At 42.1% G+C, this 24,179-nt stretch overlaps 1 protein-coding gene across 2 annotated transcripts in view; it reads right to left on the bottom strand.

Annotated features, from left to right (window-relative positions):
- LOC142497944 (phospholipase A2 inhibitor gamma subunit B-like) overlaps window positions 1-24,179 on the bottom strand; it is a 48,499-nt gene that overhangs the window by 21,186 nt on the left and 3,134 nt on the right. The window contains exons 2-3 of one of the 2 annotated variants that reach the window (XM_075606416.1): window positions 22,311-22,424; window positions 13,956-14,111 (exon numbers count right to left, since the gene is read on the bottom strand). In XM_075606416.1, coding sequence (XP_075462531.1) covers window positions 13,956-14,111; window positions 22,311-22,424 — 270 coding nt within the window. The remainder of the gene's footprint in view (window positions 1-13,955; window positions 14,112-22,310; window positions 22,425-24,179) is intronic. The other variant, XM_075606417.1, reaches the window with a different exon arrangement.

Here is a 24,179-nt window from a genome sequence, read left to right as displayed (position 1 = left end):
TATATAGTATATATATACAGTATATATTTATTTCTCTTCATGTATTTATTTATTTATTTAGATTTATTTATTAATTGTGGGGCTGCTGTGCGTGAATTTTTTTTATTGTGGGTAGCGGGGATGGGTGAAGGGGGTGTTAGGCCCTTGGTGTGAGTTTAGGACTTGCGGGGGGTTTGCGGGTGCACTTAACCCCTTCACGGCCGTAGCAGTTAGTACCGCTACGGTCGTGAAGGGGTTAAGTGCACCTGCTACCCCCCCGCAAGCCCTAAACAACCACCGATGGGGCTAATACCCCCTTCACCCACCCCCACTACCCACAATAAAAAAAATTCACACACAGCAGCAGCAGCACAATTAATAAATAAATCTAAATAAATAAATGAATATAAATAAATACATTTAAAATACATTTTTATTGACAGTGTAGATGTGCAGAGGGTCTCCGGAGCTGAACTGCTGTGGTTTTAGGTCTCGGGACCCCCTGCTCCCCGAGAAACAGGCCCCTTTAGGGGGTGCCGGTATCCCTCTGCTCTGCTTGGTTTACAAGCCGCGATCACATGATCGGGCCCTTTAAACGCAGAGGTATACCGGCACCTCATAAAGGGGGCTGTATCTCGGGGAGCAGGGAGTCCCCCGACCTGAAACCAATGTGGTTCAGCTCCGGAGACCCCCTGCACATCTACACTATAAATAAAAATGTATTTCAAATGTATTTATTTATAGTCATTTATTTATTTAGATTTATTTATTTATTTTTTGGCGGCTGCTGTGTGTGAATTTTTTTTTATTGTGGGTAGCGGGGGTGGGTGAAGGGGGTATTAGCCCCAACGGTGCTTGTTTAGGGCTTGCGGGGGGTAGCGGGAGGGGTTAACCCCTTCATGACCGTAGCGGTATTAACTGCTATGGTCGTGAAGGGGTTAAGTGCACCCGCAAACCCCCGCAAGTCCTAAACTCACACCAAGGGCCAAATACCCCCTTCACCCACCCCTGCTACCCACAATAAAGCGGGCACGGTGAGTTAACCCCTTCATTGCCTTAGCGGCTATCCGCTATGGTAATGAAGCAGCATTTCTGTATTTTAATAATATTGTGCAGGAGCAGGGGGGGTCCCTCAGCATTAATTTCTGGCTCAGGGAACCCCCTGCTCACTGTACAATATTATTAAAACACAGAAATGCTGCTTCATTACCGTAGCACATAGCCGCTAAGGTAAGGAACGAGTGTTTATTTATATGTGTTTTATTCATACTGTAGATGTGCAGAGGGTCTCTGGAGCAGAAACGTTTTGGTTTTAGGTCTGGGGACCCCCCTGCTCCCCGAGATACAGGCCCCTTTAGGAGGTGCCGGTATCCCTCTGCTTTGTTTACAGGCCGCGATCACGTGATCGGGACCTTTAAACGCATAGGGATACCGGCACCTCATAAAGGGGGCTGTATCTCGGGAAGCAGGGGGTCCCAAGACCTGAAACCAATGTGGTTCAGCTTCGGAGACCCCCTGCACATCTACACTATCAATAAAAATGTATTTTAAATGTATTTATTTCGCAGAGAGAGCAGCGGTTCTCTCTCTGCTGCAAACACATCTCGCCAGGGGACGGCCTATAGTATCATTGATGTGCATATACAGTACTGTATGTGTATGTTAGGGGTTATAGGGGTTGTTGTTATACAGTATAAACTGTATATATACAATATATACTGCATTACAATTCATGAATTTCTCGGCTTCAAAGACAACAGCTCGCAAACGCCCCCATGCGTTTTTACACGGCATTGCAGTATTGCAGCCAGCCGGAATTAAATGGTTAAATCACTGACGCGGAAATAACGCTATACACCCCGGGAGAAAATGATACAAAAACGCACATCATCGGGATACTCTGAAATTCGCAGAGCTAGCCAAGTAAGAATAAATTTGGTCGCCAGTGTAAGTGTGACCTCTGAAATAGCGAGCTTATTACAGATATCATTGTCATGTGAGACCAGGTTATTTACACCTTTTTACCAGGATCATTCATTGAGCAAAACAAGGTAATGAAATAAATTGATGTTTCACTTACACACAATGATACACAAAATACAGACACAAATATACACTTACTTTGGGCCTGGGGTTGAAAAAAGACTTTCCTAGGTGCAGGGAACTTAGTAGATGAGTTTTACCCTGACCAGAACTAAGCCTGCAATTCCCTGGAACTCAAATCGGTGTGAAGTTCCACACGCCACGATACATTCTCTTCTGAGAACTTGGTCCCGCAAGACTGCAAGTTACTCCAAATCCTCTGAAACTCAAATCAGCATAAAATCCCAGCCACGTCCACTACATTCGATTTTTAGAACTTGGGCGCAAAAAGCTGCACTGTGCACCAGAGATCATTCTACATCACCAATGAAGAGCGAATTGATTGTATTAAAAAGCAAGTGTAGGATAGGGTACCAGATTCCTGAAGCTAGTTCTCTAGCGAAACGCGTCGAATCGAGGCAGATACCAAGACACGTGGAGGAGAGACGCCGATCTGTTCGTTGCTTCTTGCGGTCGCAATTAGGAGCAAGTATGGTGGAGCGCCTCCATTCCAAACCTGATTGCGATTCCGGGAGAGGAAGGGGTGGTGAGATCATCATATGCTTGTATCTCTGATACCTTATTGCCTGTTATTATCGTATACTTTGTAAGTGGGCACTTGTGAAGTGTTTTTTAATTCATTAAATTGTTGCACAGTTCGCGCTATGGTGTGTTCTTGTTTTCTGCTGTAGTGCACCCTATCCATTTCATCCTGGTCCCCAGATGCCCCTCTACGTGAGACTACTGTTCGTGTACACTTTATGTGTGAAATTCCTTTACTCACTGTCTGCTTGTGAGTATAATCTTTGCAGAATTTCAGAGAAATATTATTTTTGTGCTTTACAGTATTGTACTATTTTTGTGATCTCTCCTCTTTTACATGTGCATGTTGTCCCGCCCCCTTGTCACCTCTACCCACTATGTCCGAGAGGAAACGAAGACTTTCCCATCTTGTCTAGGTTGAGTGGGTATCCTTTGTTTATTAATTTTAGTTTTATTATATATGTTTATTGCACTTTTTGGGGTTAATTTCTTGTAGTGAGCCCTGGTTGCCAGAGGGTGTCACTATTTCACTGTTTTAATTTGGATTATTTCTTTGTGGCACTCTCCTCTTGAGCGCCAACTCTGGTTATTTTCTTGCTACTTGTTCTGGGCTACCTTGGCACTAGCTGGGGTACCTCCCTTAACCTTGAGATTGCTTCAGCCTCAGAGATACCTATTAATCCCTGTGACTCATTCTCCTTTCTGGGCAATTCTGAAACAGGGTTCCAGAGTGGTGAATCGTGCTTGCGTTTTCAAGGAGAGATATGCCCGGGACAATGTGCCTACATGTATCTGAGAATCAGGCATGATTCCCGGTACATTTATGAGGGAACCGACAAATCTAGACCCCAACCTCCTAGGCACATTCTGTTAACGGTTCCTCCGCAAACCCCCCCTTGAAATGCATACCCTAGCAATCCCTGCTTGCTGGCATACCTGGAAAGGGAAAAACTCCAAAAATAATATATTACATATATTAAAATATATTTATTTATTTATAACGATACAATGTTACTGGGCCCAAGAGCTAACTCTCTTGGAACCTTATACACAGATCAGGGGTAACCAAAACAGGATGAACCTTTATTTGAGAGCCTGGTTACCTCCTATGTTACACTCACCTCGCCACACCAAGGGTGACGAGAAGTGATTTGAGAGTGGGACTAATAACAAAAATGCATTTTTCCTGCACCGGATTGAAGCCGAGGGTCTCCGGAGATGATTCCAGCTCCGGAGACCTCTGGCTTCAATCTGATGCAATAAAAATACTTTTAAAGGCAGGTTCATTACCTTAGTGGCTAACAGCCAAGACAATGACAGGGTTAACTACCAGTGCCCGGTTTATTGTGGGTAGCGGGGGTGGTTGAAGGTGGGGTTTCTGAAGGAGTTAACCCCTTAATTATCTTGGCATTTACTACCGCTAAAGTAATTAAGCTCCCACTACCCACCCGGTAGGCATGAACACCCACCATGTGCCAATACCAACTTCACCCACAATAAACATTAAAACATAATACTAGCCAAAACACCTATTCATTGTCAGTGTGGCTACCTGTGGCATTAATGTGGGCAAAGATAACCCCAATGGGAATGAATCGGCACACCCTCTATCCCCAACAACCATAACATAATGGGCAAAATTACTGTTATCCTGATCTGGATAACAGCTCATTTGCCCATTAAAAATAAAACACTATCCAGCCAGCATAAAGTAAATAAAACTTCTACTTACCCCTGCCAGGATGAAGGATGTCCTCATCACCGTCCTCCACATCCATGTCCTCTATGGGCAGAAACCGTACAATCCAAAACAAACTAATGGCCACTAACCCCTTAATCACCTTAGCGGTTAGTAACCATTAAAGTAATTAAGAGGTTAACTCCCCTCCAATTCTACCCACCTGGGAGGCCTAACCACCCTTTCTGGGGCAATGCACCCCAAACTCTACCTATATTTTGACACAGAGGTATATCATGCCCACATAATATGAGCATGATTAGCCACTGTCAGTGAATGGGAAACCTAAAAAAAAAAAAAAAAAAGACACAACAATTTAAAAAATGAAGCATCTAAACAACACAACAATTAAATAAACTAAGCACCTAAAAAAACACAATGGAAAAAAAAACAACTAAATAACTCAACAACGAAATTAACCAAGACCCTAAACAACAAACCAGTTAAATAAAACATGCACCTAAACTCAAAAATTAAATAAGACAAGCACCTAAACAACACAAAAATTAAATTAAAACACGCCCTAGAAATACGTAACAATTATTATTAAAAACAAGAAGCAAAAATACAAAACATAACAATTAATTAAAAACAGGCATTTGCCAAAAAATGCATTGCCTGTACTGTATTTATCTATAGCCCAAAATGGGCATAGATAAACACATTGGCAGTCACTGGTAAACCTAAAAAAAACAAAACATACCAAAACACAATAAAAAACATGATTAAAAAAAACACAATGAAACAAATCAAGTAGCAAAAAAACACAATAAAGAAAACAAGTATGGAGTGTACCATGTGGTACACTCACAATCCAATTGGTTCAAGTACATGTGATGGCAGCCATTTTAAGAAAAATGATGTGACATCCCTTAAAGATGATGTCACATCCTTTAAAAAAAATGGAAGATGTCACATGGTACTTAAACCAATCGGACGGGAATATACCATGTGATTTTTTTCAGTGCGTTTTTTTATTCTTGGTGGTTTTTTGCTGCTTCGTTTGTTTATTTGTATTTTTTGATGCTGGTTTTTTTTTAGGTTGTCAATTGACTGGCAATGTGTTTATCTATGCCCATTTCATTCTATAGATAAATACAGTGACAGATAATGCTTTTTTTGGCAAATGCATTATCATCATAATCAAACAGTATGTTGACTATTGGCAGCCTGATACTACCAGGGCTAACTGCCAGGAGTAGGGCAGGTTAGTAGCCGCAGGTGGCATGGCTATACCTACAATAGATTCAGTGACTTTAGAGTATATTGATAGGAATGGTTAGGTAAGTGAGCTTGTATTAGAGCCGAAGGCTGAGGTACTGTGCAACAGTGTTAACATTTATGAAGGAAACAGTGATTCTTTCCCAGGACTGGAGGAAGAAATGCATAAGGGTAGGATATAGGTGTGAGGAGCCACTGTGCTGGGTGCTGCCAGGACAGGCCTATGCTCATAACCTAGCTAAATCTAGCAGAGCTGCCAGAGATCTACTGCAGAGGTACAAAATGTTTCAGGGGTTTGATTTCCTGCAGTTGCCAGAGTCTTTAATGCTGGAGGACACTGTATATGCAGAGTTGCTAATTGCTCTTTGTAAGGAGGTGACAGAATTATCTGTGAGGAGTAAAATGATCCCTGATTTCAAAAGGTGGGACAAAGGAAATCTCACCATAAAGAGACAAATAATAGAGAATATTAATGATTGTCTTTCCTGTTCTACCTCAACTGTAGTAAGGGATGTCACATATGTGCTTTCAACTACGGAGAACTGTTATGCTGCGTGTGGCCAGGGGCTGCCTAACATTGTAGTGTAATTACATCTAGTAAGGCAGATACAGTCTTATTAGATAAGTACACAATAGTCAGGACAGGTTAGCTAGAAAGAATAATCCTGCTCAGTGCACTGACCAAGTATTCCTGTGAGAAAGTTGAGAAAATGACATTAGGGAGGGGTGTGAAGTAAACAGCACTAAGATCTCAGCAGCCATTTTGGCAGACTATTCTTGCCAGCCATCTTGTCTTGTTTGCTATAAGTTTTGTTTGGCATTCATTTTGTTATAGGCTGTGTCTGCCTTCCATGTTGTAATGTGCTGATTTCTGTGAAGCAAGCTTGTCTGTGTGAAAGTGAAAAGCAGAGATGTCATTGCGCTCTCAGCCGATTCTTTGTATTTTTAAAATGTAACCAGCTGCAAACGATGGGAGTTAGAAGAAGTACAGCCACGGCCCCTTTTAACCTCCAACTTACCCTTAAAAATTTCGGGGATGTTCTCCGTTTGTCACGAGTTTCCCGCGCATCAGCCGCATTGACGATAAGCGCTAATGGCGCTTAACATTGAAAGTGCCCGCGGTGCCCAAAACGGGCGAAAAAGGCCCGCATTTGCCCACGATTTCAAAAATCGCGGGGAAACGGCCGCAGGAGAGTAAAGGCGGCCGCTACTGTATGTGGGAGGGATAGGAGTTAGAAGAAAGTCCAGACAGGAAATGAAGGACCTTGGTAGAATTAGCCTTAGTCTGAGATAAGCACAGTTTCTCACATTGTAACCTTAAAAGAAAATATCAACACTGGATGTAGAGGAAAGGTTACTGAGCTGGTATAATGATTTTTGCTAATTAACATATATTCATTTTGTTTCTTTATTATACAATTACGTTATTTTTATGACGCACAAGCCACCTCATAAAGGGGCTTATGCTTAGTTTGTAGGGTATAAATGTATCTTAAACCATATTACCTGCTAGATAGCCTTTGTTTAGAAGCTGTCTCCTGTGTACACCCGAATTCTTAATAAACTCATTTGGTAACTGAATGTTTGTTGTAACATTTTTACAGCTTTCACACCTGTTACTGTTGCAGATGCTCGTGTCATTTGTTGTAATGTGATGTATTTTTGTATTATGTTCAATATATTTTTATTATATAATTATGTCCTGTTGATGCTATGCAAAATATTGCCACGCACAGGACGGCAAAGGGTTTACCAGGGGGAGAGTGTAGCCCCTTGCTAAAATCAGTCCACTTTTAGCATGTAAGTTATGGCAGCTGCTGGTAGTGTTAGGGTTAAACCCGTTGCACATGGCCCTACATGTGAGTAGTACCAGAGGCAAGTTATATGGTTGCAGTATTCAGGCACATGATTGTCTGGCAGGGCCTGGAGAATTCTAGCAAAGCATGTGACCGGTGGGGTGACTGTTTTGCAACATTCAGTTTTGCGCAAAGACTGGGAAGGAAAAGGTTGACACCCCCTGGGAAGATAAGGTGGGGGGGGGGCTCTTCAGATTAGAGTGTGCTGGGGCAGAGAGTACTAGGTGCCTGGCATAGGGACAGAGGGTCCCATGCTGCAGGGAGGAGGGCTATAGAGAGAGATACTGAACGCCTGTCCTGTCTATGCAGTTTTGTATGCTGATCCTGCTGACAAAGCAAGCATTCTGTTAAAAGCTCCTGGCGCCCTTTTGTACTTATTCTACTCCTCACTCACTAAAGCCTAGGCCTGGATCCATTGGGGAAGCCCTGAGACCAAAGGTAAAACTGACTGAGCTACACTATGCTGAAGCCGGTAGAAACCCTGTCTGTAGGGCAATGAGAGACTGATGGCATATACATGCTATGGAAATCCCCCAAACGGAGGTGTGGACGCCACACAGCCGTAACAAAAGGATGGAAGAAGGCTGATATAGTGACTTCGAAGAACTTTATTAGCACAGCGTGCAAACGGATCCTCTGACACGTTTCAGCCTGCCAGGCCTTTGTCAAAGAGTGATCCGTTTGCAGTGATCCGTTTGCATAAAAGACATCTTATTATAGTCTGTGTAAACAGTAACACCTGTTCGTGTTGCCCAAAACAAATGAGCAACAGGTGCATACCATCACACTCCCACAACATAAGTATCAAGTTAAAATACAATGTGATATCATTAAAATGATGACGAAAATATCGTTGCCCAAGATCTATATATGCCATTATATCCAAACAATGTACACACATATATGACAGAAAATCAATAATAATCTGGTCATGATTAAAAACAAAAAACAATTGAACAAAAAGCATGCACATGCCTAAATAAAGCAATTAATGTATAATAATCTAATATACCCAAACATATAAATTGAGGTATTGCAAGAGACAGTGAGACACACTAGATGTCAATATTTCTACAGGAGATAAAACATGTAATAGCTTGAAGCATAGTGATGGATCTCAATGAATAAAGAAATGCAATCTATAGTAACACTTTAAAACAATAAAGATTGATTCAAAGGATGCATATATGTAACAAATATATAGTATAGGTACAAATGAAAAGGAAACAAAAAAAGGGGAGAAAGGGAGGGGGTGGGGGGGAAAGGGGGAAGGGGAGGACGGGGAGGCGGGGGGGGGTTGAAAAAAGGGGGATAAGAAAAGAGAAACAGCAATAATAAAAGAAAAGAGAATGGGAACAGAAAAATCTTAGTCATGAAGAAAATGTTTTAGTTCCCATTCCACATTTAAACCCTAAGGTTGTAAAGTGTTAAGAGAAAAAATCCATGACATTTCTTTTTTGTTTAAGCGATTCAACCTGTCACCTCCTCTCACATGAATGGAAACATGTTCAGCACCAAAAAAAATGAAATTCTTTAATCCACCAAGTGGACATTGTGAAAAATGTTTAGACACTGGGTGGAATAAATCTCCTTTGTTAATTAATCTAATGTGTTCAGAGATCCTGATGTACAATTATCTAATAGTTCTACCCACATATTTGTATTTACATCCACATGTAATGACCTAAATAACATAACTGGTTTGGCAATTAATAAACGTATTAATCCTATATTTGCTATTTGGAAACAGTGTGTGTACTCTCTTAGTGGGTGAAGCATATTTACAATATTTACAAAAACAACATCTATAAAATCCCTTCGGTATATTTCCTATGTGGGATTGCGTTGATTGAAACATACTCCTAGAGATGGATGTAGCTAATGTGTTGGCCTTCCTGAATGCAAATTTAGGTCCTGATTTGGTGAAAGATTCCAAATCTTTATCCAATTTAAGTATATTCCAATGTTTGGAAATTATTTGCCTGATTTGTGACGCCTGCTTACTATACTTTGTAATGAATAGCGGACTATCCATAAATATTGGTTTTTCGTTATTATACTTATTGTTGTTACTAATTTTTTTATGTGTTAACAATTTAGCTCGATCCACAGAATCAGCATTCATGAAGGCCATATCCACATCTTCTTGAGAGTATCCCCGTAACAAAAATTTAGAACCTAATACTTCAGAATGCTTTAAAAATGTTTCCTGATTTCAACAAAGACGTTTATACTGTACCTCAAAAACTGTCCTTTTGGAATTCCACGGATTAATGTCTTAGGGTGACTACTATCCGCATGCAAATAGGAGTTCCTGGCATGGGGCTCTGTGAAAATATCTGTTTGCTACCCCTTGTTGGATCACCATGGATAGTCACATCAAGATAAATAATTTTCTCAGTATCGGTTTCAAACGTGAAAGGAAGATTAACATCGTTAGAATTAATATTGTGAATGAAAGAGTGAAGACTATCAAGATCACCATCCCAAATAAAAATCAGGTCGTCAATGAAACGTTTGTAAAAAATAATATTTTAACGAAAATAATTAGTGCTACAATAAACGTGAAGAGATTCCCATAAACCCATAAAGAGATTAGCATATGAGGGTGCAAAAGAAGTCCCCATAGCTGTGCCTTGTTTCTAAAGAAAAAATTGTGAATCAAAAAGAAAATAATTATGTGTTAATAAGAAAAAAATAGCGTCATCAATAAAAGTGATTTGTGCTGTGGAAAGTGTAGAAAGATGAAAATAGGAGCTTGTTAGGTGTCAGTATATTTCACAATTGTGTTTCAGCTAGTCCTGGCTGATTGGAGGTTGGCCACCTCCTACTTAATTTAAGCTCACCCCCTCCCACATTTAAATGGTTAAGGGCTCACTCCATAGCATCTTCCACACAGGGGAACTTGTTTGCTTGCTGGATGGTTGTGACAACTCTAATACAGAGTGCTTTTCCTGGTAAAGTACAGGTTAATAAAGGCTTCAATCAGACTTAGAACTTTGCAACTAATATTGACAGATTTACTATAAATCATTCTTCCTGTTATTACACAGGTTATTAAGAATTTATATTAGCGTTAGGGACCCCTGAATTGTGGTCTGCCGTGAAGTTGGCTCAGGGGCTTACAACAATTTTGGCCAAAAATGTCAAACTAAAAGACCATTTTACTTAATAGATATTTATACATATATATTTAGGCACTGTACCGTGTATGAGTTTCACTAGATGTGCTAAAACTGAGCTTTGTCTGTGTTTTATGTTCTGTCTCTGGTTTTAAATATATATTGCCATGCTCAGTAGCACTCCTCTGTGACACTCATATGCTTATATATATGTTGTGGTTATTTTGGGGGTTCAATAGGAGCTTGTTAGGTGTCAGTATATTTCACAATTGTGTTTCAGCTAGTCCTGGCTGATTGGAGGTTGGCCACCTCCTACTTAATTTAAGCTCACCCCCTCCCACATTTAAATGGTTAAGGGCTCACTCCATAGCATCTTCCACACAGGGGAACTTGTTTGCTTGCTGGATGGTTGTGACAACTCTAATACAGAGTGCTTTTCCTGGTAATGTACAGGTTAATAAAGGCTTCAATCAGACTTAGAACTTTGCAACTAATATTGACAGATTTACTATAAATCATTCTTCCTGTTATTACACAGGTTATTAAGAATTTATATTAGCATTAGGGACCCCTGAATTGTGGTCTGCCGTGAAGTTGGCTCAGGGGCTTACAACAATTTTGGCCAAAAATGTCAAACTAAAAGACCATTTTACTTAATAGATATTTATACATATATATTTAGGCACTGTACCGTGTATGAGTTTCACTAGATGTGCTAAAACTGAGCTTTGTCTGTGTTTTATGTTCTGTCTCTGGTTTTAAATATATATTGCCATGCTCAGTAGCACTCCTCTGTGACACTCATATGCTTATATATATGTTGTGGTTATTTTGGGGTTTCAATAGGAGCTTGTTAGGTGTCAGTATATTTCACAATTGTGTTTCAGCTAGTCCTGGCTGATTGGAGGTTGGCCACCTCCTACTTAATTTAAGCTCACCCCCTCCCACATTTAAATGGTTAAGGGCTCACTCCATAGCATCTTCCACACAGGGGAACTTGTTTGCTTGCTGGATGGTTGTGACAACACTAATACAGAGTGCTTTTCCTGGTAATGTACAGGTTAATAAAGGCTTCAATCAGACTTAGAACTTTGCAACTAATATTGACAGATTTACTATAAATCATTCTTCCTGTTATTACACAGGTTATTAAGAATTTATATTAGCGTTAGGGACCCCTGAATTGTGGTCTGCCGTGAATTTGGCTCAGGGGCTTACAACAATTTTGGCCAAAAATGTCAAACTAAAAGACCATTTTACTTAATAGATATTTATACATATATATTTAGGCACTGTACCGTGTATGAGTTTCACTAGATGTGCTAAAACTGAGCTTTGTCTGTGTTTTATGTTCTGTCTCTGGTTTTAAATCGGTTTCAAACGTGAAAGGAAGATTAACATCGTTAGAATTAATATTGTGAATGAAAGAGTGAAGACTATCAAGATCACCATCCCAAATAAAAATCAGGTCGTCAATGAAACGTTTGTAAAAAATAATATTTTAACGAAAATAATTAGTGCTACAATAAACGTGAAGAGATTCCCATAAACCCATAAAGAGATTAGCATATGAGGGTGCAAAAGAAGTCCCCATAGCTGTGCCTTGTTTCTAAAGAAAAAATTGTGAATCAAAAAGAAAATAATTATGTGTTAATAAGAAAAAAATAGCGTCATCAATAAAAGTGATTTGTGCTGTGGAAAGTGTAGAAAGCTGAAGATAGTGATAAATGGCCCGAAGGCCGTGTTCATCTTCAATGATAGTGTACAATGATGTGACGTCCATGGTGACCCATCGGTATCCTTCTTTCCAAACAATATCTCTTAGGGACACCAACAATGCTGTGGTGTCCTCAATAAATGACGGTAACGTTTTTACAATAGGCTGAAGGAATTTATCCACATAACGTGAAACACCATCTTCCAAAGATCAAATACTGGAGACAATGGGTCGCCTGGAGGGTTCTCCAGTGATTTATGAATCTTTGGGAGATGGTGGAACATGGGAACAGTGGGAAATTCACATGTCAGGAACTGTCTCTCTTTATTAGTTAGGACATATAACGTGTCACCCAATGAAACGTACACCCTGATGGCATGTACACCATATCTTCTGCAGACGAGGGTGGGGAGGAGGGAAGGGGATAGGGGTATTACAAGTGTAACAGTGTATGTCCCATAATACCTCTCTTTCCCCTATAATGATCTGTTATGTAAGCCCCTAGTATGTTCAGGGCAGTAACAGGTTAATCTATGGGCAATGCTTTTGCTCCACTTGTGCTTTTGCTCCACTTGTAAGTGATGGAAGTAAGGTGGTGACTCATGACCTATGTACTGTAAGCCTATCAGGGATAGGTACAGTCCATGAGCCCGCCCCTTACAGAGACTTCCAAGTGGAGGTATCAAATTTAGTCAGTCTTGCTCTGGGAGGAGGAGAGAGCACAAGGGCTAGCAGTCTTCCCCATCATGGGCAAGCATAACCAAACCCAGGCTTAGGCCTGGGGAACACCAAGACTGAAGGCCCGCAACTATTGGTGTATGCACCCTCCAGAAGTCTGGAACTTCGGAGAATCTACTCTGCTGCATGAAGAGCTGCAGTGATGAACAATAAAAACCCATGTTCGATATAACTTTGCTTGGGTGTCAGTTCCTGGGCAGGAGGGGCGAGTGGTGTTGTGGTGGGTCATGAAACCCGGGAGCGCATCACAACTGGAGGCGCTGAAGTACCAACAAGAGAACTCAGATATCGCGATAAGCCTGTCCTGGTCTCACAACCATCATGCAGACAGCTCAGTATCTCCTGATCCAGCAGGTAACCGCACCACACAAATTAGTAATGCATTTGGGGGGTAGGACATGGGTTACACAAGTATAAAAATCCCTAAATCCTTGTAGTAGTAAAAGGCTAAAAAAAGATCAATCATGATGCTATACAAACTTTAGCTGAAGAGTGTACATGTATAGCAGGCATTATTACTCCTGTTAGTGCTTGAAGTACTCAGGAATAATGTAAGAAATAACATGGAGATACAGCATGCGTTCCCATTACTTGCAATAGAACTGCAAGAAATGTTGTGTTAAATAACATGGCAGCGTTACTGCAGCGCGGTGCATTAGCAGGAGTAATAACGATTGCTACATCTGTATATTAGACAAGATGCAACGTAACTAGATGATATTGTATAGAGATATTACTCATCAGTTATTGTAATAAAGGGGTGAGGGGCTTTTTCTGCCCTCTAACGCTGCAATCTGTTCATTGCTGTTGTGTATTTGTGTTTCACCACGGAAAGGTGTATCTGCCCTTTTCAAACATTTTCCCTGCAAGAAAATGATGTTTCATTTATTGAAAATATTACCAGGAGAATTTTAAGTTTCATGTTTTTTTTATCAATTCATAAACCTATTTATACTTACTTTGAAAATTAAGATCCTGATTGCAGAAGTCTGAATCACAGCACTGAGTTGGGACCCTGTCATTAACCCTCTCATTTGTTTTGACACTGATAATTCTATTACACAGCAGCGGATTATTTTCACAACCTTTTCTGATTGTGATGTATTCTACGCCACCTGGGATAAACACACAGGAAGAAAAACTGTCACAATAACAAAATAATCTTCAAGACACGGAGTGTCGGAGTGTACACACTGTATGTGATGGGGCTTTTAGTGGGTGAGACAAAGGGGGTCTTTCTGTATTGCCCGAAGTGTTCGTTCAGGTTATTTTCCACTGAATAGGGGGATTTTTCTGGAAATTGGCACGAACGACCATGTCAGACAACACAGAATAAGCCCAGAAAAGAGACAATGGAGAAAAGAAACCTGAGAGCATTAAAGAAGAGAGAGGGAGCAAAAGAAATAACAGACGGAATAGTCTATGACCTTATTCATTCAAGGGCATGAATGGATTATTTGAGGGCTAAATGTCATCTCGTCATATTTATTCACTACTATATATTTATTAAAGTCCAAACTGTGTGAAAAGTGTTATTTAGGAAAACAGTTTGATTTGTTCTTAATACTAGTATACAGTATGATACTGTATGCAAATTTGTATTGAAATGAGAAAATCTTAACAATTTACTATGACTAGTGTTATTGTTATATAAGGATACGGGGATATTCATTTAATAGGAAGGCTCCCTCTCTTTCTATGAGAACACATTTATGGAGCAAAGTGCATACACAGGTATTAAGTAACAATATCTGGGCATACAGAATTCTCTTTACTCTATAGGGGGGTAATGGGTGCTCCAACAGTCTTTGAATATATTCTTGTGTTCATCAATAATGAAAACAGATGTTGCTCAACTGTGGAGTGGGTAAACTACTGGGTGAGTAAATCAAATCACTGAAAACATTAATCTGAAGGCAACAGAAAAAATGACGTATAACACACTTCTCTGTACCTCATTGGAAATGACTGTTTGATAAAGTCCAGAACTCACCCAAGATTGTAGTACTGATGACGATCCATAGTAATTAGGAATAAATCTTTCAAAGGTCTTACCCACTCCTAGAGCCCACTGGATTCTTGGGGGCGTGTCCAGCCGCGGATTAAGTTCCAAGCTCCAACGCGTTTCACACAACACAGTGATTTATCTTTTTACTCCTTAATATAGCACTGTGTTGTGTGAAACGCGTTGGAGAGTGTTTACCTCCCTTTTTGTCATGTCTGATTGATAATAAACTTATTTTTCTATTTTTGTACACCTGTGTCCCTGCGCAGTGCGCAGTCTTGTGCATTCTTTTGCATATTTTTTGGCTTCCCCATACACAATTCTCATTGCATGTTAAGATCTCACAATTACAATACACATTGTCTTTCATGCGACTTGGTTGGAAATAAAACACAGGGGGAATAGAAAAGTAGCATTAAAGAAATAGTAAAAGGATAAAGTCCCCAAACTATCAGTTTATAGTGAATATCAAGGGAAAAGTGGAACAATTCTGGGGCAAATAATTTCATCACACTATATGTACCAAAGTAACAAAGTCCTATTCACCTTTTGCACAGGTACTGTATGCATGTTGCTATATTCTAAAATCCCTTATCACATGCCTAAACCCTTGCAAATAACCGGTATTCTGGGACCTTCATAATGTCGACAAAAATGCAAAAACAGGGCGGAAATACTTGCAAGGCTGGCCCAGTAGATACAAGATTGGCGGTTTTTGCTCTGTTGGATCAGGACTCCCTAATTCAATAAGTGTAATAACCTTTCTCATGCATTTTCCTAGCTTCTCCCTCTTCTGTTTATCTGATCATGGACAAACATTTTGTGTCTAGGATAATTTGCCGCTGCCCTTTCACCGCCAGGACATTTGGCTGCTGCAAGTTAGTAAAAACCCTAAATCTAACATCCTTATCCCCTTGCCCTAAATCCTTTGTGTTTTAAACCTTACCTTAAAAAATATAAATGTGACCCCTTATTCTAAAACTCCTGCATATAACCCCTTAGGGCTAGTTGGGTGGATGTTACGTGAGGTGCGTGCGCATGTCCGTCACAACTTTGGGTTGTTCGGTGGGAGTTTTCAAACTGGAAACTCCACCGGCGTCAAAGTGCAGCGTTGACGCTTTTACATTTTGCCGATACAACCCAAAAGGATATTTCGGGCTACAGTTGCGTCACCTGATGCCACGCCCCCACCACGCCCCCGCCACGGTTGCCATGCCCCCAAATGCCGCAACCCAACTTCTTCAGCTAAGGCTGTGCTTTTAGTGCCGACGACGGCGATGCGACGACGACTAAAAACAAATGCATTGTCGCCGCACGTGCGCTTATAGTAAGTGCGACGGCGACAGGGCGACGCGATTTTCTGAAGCCTGGAATATTTGATTTTTCAGGGGCTGTTGCCTCATGTTAATGCCCCTAAACGAATCAATTCCTGGGTCGCCCGCGACGCCGCCACAAAGCGAAATACAACTTTCTCTAGCGCCGAAAAGGCAATTTGCGCGGCAACTAGCTATGTTTCGAAACCCGCTCAATTCCAGTAGTGACGAGTAGCTTTGCGCCGCTATTCGCCTCTCTTGAATTGAGATTTTCACGGCAATCCGTCTCGCCCAAAAAAGTTGGGAAGTTGCTGGGGAGAGGCTGTGGATGAGCGGCGGAACGGCACTTAGAAAAATTCAGGCCTTTTTCCTGCCTGGGATTGATGACAGGGGTCTCCGGAGCTGATACCCATTGAAACCAGCACCAGAGCCCCCCGGCATGCATCCGAGGCAGGAAAAATGCATTGTAAGCCCACTTCATTACCATAGCGGCTAACAGCTAAGGCAATAAAGCGGTTAACCAACCGTGCCAGGTTTATTGTGGGTAGCGGGGGTGGGTGAAGGGGGTATTTGGCCCTTGGTGGTTAATACCACTACGGTCATGAAGGGGTTATGCCCTCCCGCTACCCACCCGCAAGCCTTAAACAACCACCGTTGGGGCTAATACCCACTTTGGCCACCCCCACTACCCACAATAAAAAAAATACACACACACAACAGCCCCACACTAAATAAATAAATAAATATATATATATATATATATATATATATATATATATATATATTACACCAACAAGCCCTATACCCCCTAACATACAGTACATATATGCACAGCAATGATACTATAGGCCGACGGGGGCCCTCGGGTGTTACCCGTGGGCCTGCAGTACCAATTCTGTGCCCCCCCAAATTAATTTCAAAACACATACATACTTATAAATACATAACCCTCCAACCCTTAACACGTATAGTAATGGGCATAATTGCTATTATCCACAAATGGATAATAGTTCATTTGTCCATTTAAAATACATAAAGAACAATAAATACATGAAATACATATTGCACTCACCCTTGTCCGGCTGCCACGATGAAGGCCATCCTCATCTTCATCACCGTCCATGCCCCCTCCAATGCTGCAAAACATAAGAATAAAAACAGCCAATATAATGTCCCCTAACCCCTTAATCACCATAGCGGTTATTAACCGCTGCAGTCATTAAGGGGTTAACCCCCACTACCCACCCCGTGAGGCCTAACCAACCTCAGCCACTACCCAGGAGGGAGGCCTACCCACATACCCTTTGGGCCAATACCCCCTTCCCCCACCCCCAGTACCCACAATAAAAACAATACACAGCCCCACAAAAAATGATGTTTACATCATTATATTTATTAAATACATAGCCCACCCCCTGTGCCCCCCATAAATACATGAGTTATTATTTTACATACAGGGTTAATAACCCAGGCCCACGGGAGTCCATGATGGGCCTGACAGGTCACCTCACAGACCTACAGTAGCCCAGCACCATGTTTCAAACAGGGTCTGGAGGCCTACGTATGCTCCCCGCCAGGCGCCATAGTCCACCACGTTGTCTGCGCGGGTCACCGTGGGCCACAATGGGGTCCCCACGGGTAGACCTGCAGCTGTCTGGGGGGCCCTGGGTCAAACCCACAAGGGGCCTCAGGTGGTCCGCGGTGCCCATACAGATGTGGGGCCACCGGTTCTTCCACGCAGGTGTCCCCCGTGGACCCGTCAGCCGTTTAAACGTGAGAAGTCCAAGGAGAACTCAGGTGGTCTCCATAGGTCCCCCGCAGACCTGAGGAAACAACCCTGTATGTAAAAAATAAATAAACATGTCCTATAAATTAAAAACATCAATCCCCCCACCCACCCCCCCAACTTATACAGTACAATAATGTGCAAAATAACTATTATCCAGGTAGGGATAATAGATTATTTACCCATTATTAAACCCATTAACTAGCATAATAAAATAAATAAAGTTCTACTGACCTCATCAATATGAATCCCACTCGACATCAAATTCCGTGCCCTCCGTTGCCAACAAAATACATAGCCAATACATTGCAATTACATTCTGATATCAATTAACCCCATAATGACTATATCGGATAATAACCGCAAAGGTAATTAAGGGGTTAAGCCACCCTGGCCCGATACCCACCCTTCACCCATTCATTTGTACAGTGGCTTCATCATGCAACTATATATATATTATATATATATGTCACGCTTGTGCGAGCCCACAGACAAGACCTGACCCCGGCACTGAGGTGGGAAGGACAACGCCACACACCCACAGCAGCGAAGGCGGGCCCAGTAGGTGGTTTGTAGCGTTGCTGGGTCTGGGTATGAAGAAAAAGGGTTAATCCTATACTCGCCAGGTTCCAAGGGTAGGAGAGGTACACGTAGTCGTTTTCCGTAAGCCAGGGGTAAAGAGCCAGAGAGAATCCAAATGCAATGCCAGGTCGGTACACGAGAGGTTAATCCATAAGCCAGGTGTCACGAGCCAGAGAGAATCCGAATCCAGGTCGGTACACGGGAGGTAACTGTGGAAATCAAAGCAAGGCAGGGCTGGACAAGTCAGGCACACACAAGGCCACACAAAGTCTATGTTCAGCGAGGTATGCCAGGAAGAGGCAGTCTTATATGGGAGACAGGAACCAGTAGGGGAGGGAGCGGAGGCGGGACCTCCGCAGATGCCAGGATAGGCTGCAGGAGACAAGGCTCATAGCAAAGCTTGACACGTAGCTCGGGCTCGTTGCACGCCGTCATGCGCGTGCACCGCGCACAGCGGAGGTGCGGCACGTCCCGAAGGGGCGGAGCTATGCTCAGAGACTGTGCATAGAAAGAGCAGGTGCGCGCACGCTCTGTAACAGGAACGGTGATGCGCACATCAGCGGGGGGCGAATCTTCGGCAGCTGCCACTGCAGTACTATAGATAAGCGAGGAGGGAATGCGCCGCAAGGGACGCACTCCCCGATTCCTCACAATATATATATATATATATATATATATATATAAATATATATATATATATATATATATATATATATACATATACTTACAATATATATATATATACACATGATGAACCAATATACAAAGAAATGTTTAAGGATTAACAAAAACATGCACAAATAAAAATACCCTATTTCCTCGATTCTAAGACGCAACTTTTTTTCCGATTTTCACATGTCTGAAATCGGGGTGCGTCTTAGAATCGATGAATTAAAAAAATACAAAATAAAAAGTGTCCACATTACTAACCCCCTCTTTTCACTTACCATGTTTCAGGAAAGGTCCCATGTCAGCGGAGGACGAAGAGAGCGGCGGCGGCAGGAGAGGTCCCACGTATGCAGGTTAATGAAGTAAAGAAGATAGTGGGCGTGCGGTGGAGGTGGCAGCAGGAGATCATAATAGCAAGAGAGCTGAGCAGGAGCTCATAGGGGGAACGGCTTGGGAGGTGCAAACTGTAAGCAGAAGTCAGACACCTGTCAACTTCCGGGGGTTACAGTGAGCTCCTTCCCAGCCATTCCCCAACACAGCTCTCCTGCTATTATGACCTCCTGCCGCAACCGCACGTCCGCTGTCTTCTTATCTTCATTCGCCTGCAGACATGGGACCTGTCCCGCTGCCGCACACCCACCCACTGTCCATCTTCAACAATCTGCAGATGTGGGACCTCTCCTGCCGCCACCATCGCCGCTTCATCCTTAGCTAACGTGGGACCTTTCCTGGAACATGGTAAGTGAAAAGGTAATTTTCCTCGATTTTAAGGGCCAAATCAATGGTGCGTCTTACAATCGATGGCGTCTTAGAATCGAGGAACTACAGTACCACTTCTCCATTTCAGCCACAGTAAAACAAAATCCTATTTCCTAATAAAATTATTCTCATCTGCCAATCAAAAGCATCAAATGCCAATCAAATACCAGGCCTCCCGGCTGGGTATTAGGTTAGTGAGGGTGGTTAGGTCTCACGGGGTGGGGGGTAGTGTGGTGGGTGAGGGTGGGTTATCCCCTTAATAGCGGTTAATAACCGCTATGGTGATTAAGAGGTTAGGGGACATTACATTGACTGTTTTTCTTCTTGTTTATGTTTTGCAGCATCGGAGGGGGCATGGATGGTGATGAAGATGAGGATGGCCTTCATCGTGCCAGCCGGACATGGGTGACTGCAATATGTATTTATTGTATTTATTGTTCTTTATGTATTTTAAATGGGCAAATTCACTATTATCCATATGTGGATAATATTAATTTTGCACATTACTATACTGTATGTGTTAAGGGTGGTGTATTTATATGTTGTAATTTTTTGGGGGGTTCTCTGAATTGGTACTGCAGGCCTGCGGGAAACACCCTAGGGCCACCGCCGGCCTATAGTATCATTGCTGTGCATCCCAAAAATGTTCTATATGTAATGGGGTTATAGGGGTTGTTGGGGGCACAGGGGTTGTATGTTGTTTATTGCAATGTTTATTGGGGACAATTGTCCCCAATAAACATGCTATTATGCTTTAACCCCTTCATTGCCTTAGCGGCTATCCGCTTTGGTAATGAAGCAGCATTAATGTGTTTTCATAATATTGTGCGGGAGCAGGGGGTCGCCTTAGCTGAACCGCATTGATTTGTGGCTCAGGGACCCCCTGCTTCCCGAGTTACAGGCCCCTATTTAGGGCATCGGTGCCAGTGTCACCACCATCTTTATAGCGGGCACGTCGCGTATGAAACGCAATAAAGATGGTGGCGACACTGGCACCCGATGACACATACCGGGCCCTGTAACTCGGGAAGCAGGGGGTCACTGATCCACAAATCAATGCGGTTCAGCTCAGGGGACCCCTGCTCACAGTACACTATTATTAAAAAAACATTCATGCTGCTTCGTTACCATAGCAGATGGGTGTTTTTTTCATAGTGTAGATTTGCAGAGGGTCTCCGGAGCTGAACCGCTTTGGTTTTAGGTCCGGGTACCCCCTGCTTCCCGATATACAGGCCTCTTTATGGGGTGCCGGTATCCTTCTGCTTTGTTTACATTCCGCGGTCACGTGATCAGGACATTTAAATGCAGAGGGATAACGGCACCCCATAACGGGGCCTGTATCTTGGGAAACAGGGGGTCCCCAGACCTGAAACCAATGCGGTTAAGCTCCAGAGACCCCCTGCACATGTACACTACGAATAAAATTGTATTTAAAAGATTTTTTAATGTGCCGATGTTTGCGCCGAGTGAGAGGCGGAACTCTCTCTGCGGCAGACACATCTCAGCAGGGGATGGCTTCTCGGCAGCTTCTTGCCAGGCAGGCTGTCTCGCCATTGGTTACTCGCCATGTTTGGCAATGTTGCTCTCGCTTTGATTCGCCAGGGATTCGGCCCTTCCTGCATACAGCGAGGGCAACATGCCAAAAACATGGCGAATTCAAACCCCTGGCGAATACAATTTTCTGCCACTTACTGCATGACCCCCAAAGTATAAATGTATTTGATAGGAAATGATTATGCAGGAAGAACATTTCTTCTCTTTGAAATTCAAAGCAACGTTGTTATCCTCTATTAAAGACTGTTCTGATCACATAACAAGTAAGTAATTGGGAAAGCTTCCAATGTATTTATTTGCCTAATATTCTCCACTACATCCAACGTTGGTTAAATAGATTATGAGCACATGTATTCTTAATCATTGTTTCAATTTTTAAATTCTCAATCAATTGAAAATGTTCCATATTAAAATACTGAGGAGGATATATAATTCAATACTTACACTAAAGAATGGTTTGTTGAGTCCTAAACTTCCACAATGATTGTACCCTTCAAACCATAAAGAGACCATTAATCTCTGCACCTACAACATCTCAATAGATTTACATTATCTAATGATGTTTCCCTTGGCAAATACATTTACCTGTTTCATTTACTGCAGTCACATGGCTCACAATACTTCATTTTGTAAAGATATTACTCACCAACGGTAGAGTTTTGTGAGTATGTTATACAAGACCCTGTACATTCAACATATGTTGAAGAACAACATTTATCAGAATTGATACTCCAACATTGTTCACATTTGATGCAATAAACTGCAAGAAAAGATAGAGAAAGAGCAACATAGCCCAGTTAGTACAGTTGCATCTCTGAGGCCACAAGGGAGAGCACATGGTGCACTGCACTTACTCATGTACTGATCTTGATTAGACAGACTTGTGAGTTTCATGCCACACACTCTTTATGTAATTATAAATCATTTTGACACAGTGGCCTTTAGCATTCATATAAATATGTTCCTGATGTATAAGTCCTGTTTAAAAGATTGATTCAGTGGCCTTTAGCATTGATATAAGTTAGTATGTTTGAATATCAAAAGGTGTCCCCCCCCCCCCCCCCCCTCTTAACTCAGTGCTATTAATTGACCAACTGGAACAAGCTAATTTATTGGGGAGGGGGAGGGTCATGTGACTGCTTTAGCTGTATAAAATCAATACCCCTTCTGCATTTGCAGAAACTGCATTAGCATGAAATAGTGAAGCATTTAAAGTGAGCTTTTAAGTGATGTTATAGTTAGACTATACAGTAGTTTGACTAGAGGTGACTGGTGACTGCATCTTTCAGCAAACTCTATTACTTAAAACAACAAACGTAAGCTATACAGATTACACTATGATCCCATGCTTGCTAACCTGCATATTTTAACCCTCCACCCCTTTACAACTTATTTCACTGCTGCCTCTCCCAAAACTGACTGCACAATACACTGAAACCCTGAATTGGTGAAGCATTGCAATGCAGCTAAACATTTGATTAGGAACAGGCACACCCCTGCTGTTTAGTCTGCACACACTCACTTTGCTCACAACAGCTCCATGCAGCACTGCCTACCTCTGGCATAATGAACCTGCTATGTATCTTAACTTTTTTCTTTCTCCTGGCCTCATGGAGATGTTACTCCCTCTATCCACTACAAACTCCTCCATCCTGGCCCACACCCAACATCACCATACACCCTGGACTACTCAAAAGCCTTGCACTATCTTCTGAATGTTGGTGGAGAACTCTAAAACCAGCACACCAACCACTGATCACTCTAATGGCAAACACCACAAATTTACAACTTGCAAACAACTACCCAAATTTCTACTCATACTATTACTCTCTTTAGCAGGTGATATTGAACCTAACCCAGGTCCTCCCATTTCAGCTCTGTCTCATGCCCCTGAGAATTCCACCTTTAAATTCCAAAAAGGGCTATCTGTCGCCCATATCAATATCCGGAGCCTGCTGCCCAAACTGGACGAACTAAGGGCATGGTGCCTTATGCATAAACCCAAAGCCATCGTTCTTACAGAAACATGGCTAACCCCTAGAACCCCTGATGCATATATTGCCATTCAGGGATACTCCATTTTTAGGAGAGATAGGTCAAAGAGAGGAGGATGGGTGTTATTTTATATTGCAGACACCTTACAATTTACACTGTTAAATTGCCCCCCAAGCCCACCCTCTTTTGAAATTCTAGTTTGCAAAATCTGCCTCCCCTTTTCTAAGACCATCTTGCTCACTGGCATCTGCCGCCCCCCTAAAGCCCCTCTACAATCCATGACTGATATCACGCAGTTTCTTGACTCCATTTCCTCTCTGAATGAGAAGAGTGAGCTGCTAGTTCTTGGGGATTCCAACTTCAATTGGCTTGACCCTAAAAACCACAAAATCCAGATACAACTCAAGAAACTTAACCTATCACAACTCATTTCCCAACCCACACAGACAAACCTGAAATCACATAACCATTCCTTGCTAGACTGGATTCTCTCCTCAAACCCCAGCAGAATCCAATCCTC

This window comes from Ascaphus truei, chromosome 6 (genome assembly GCF_040206685.1).
Source record: "Ascaphus truei isolate aAscTru1 chromosome 6, aAscTru1.hap1, whole genome shotgun sequence".
Lineage (NCBI taxonomy): Eukaryota > Metazoa > Chordata > Amphibia > Anura > Ascaphidae > Ascaphus > Ascaphus truei.
The sequence above is the reverse complement of the archived record's forward strand: the minus strand, read 5'-3'. Positions and strand labels throughout refer to the sequence as shown.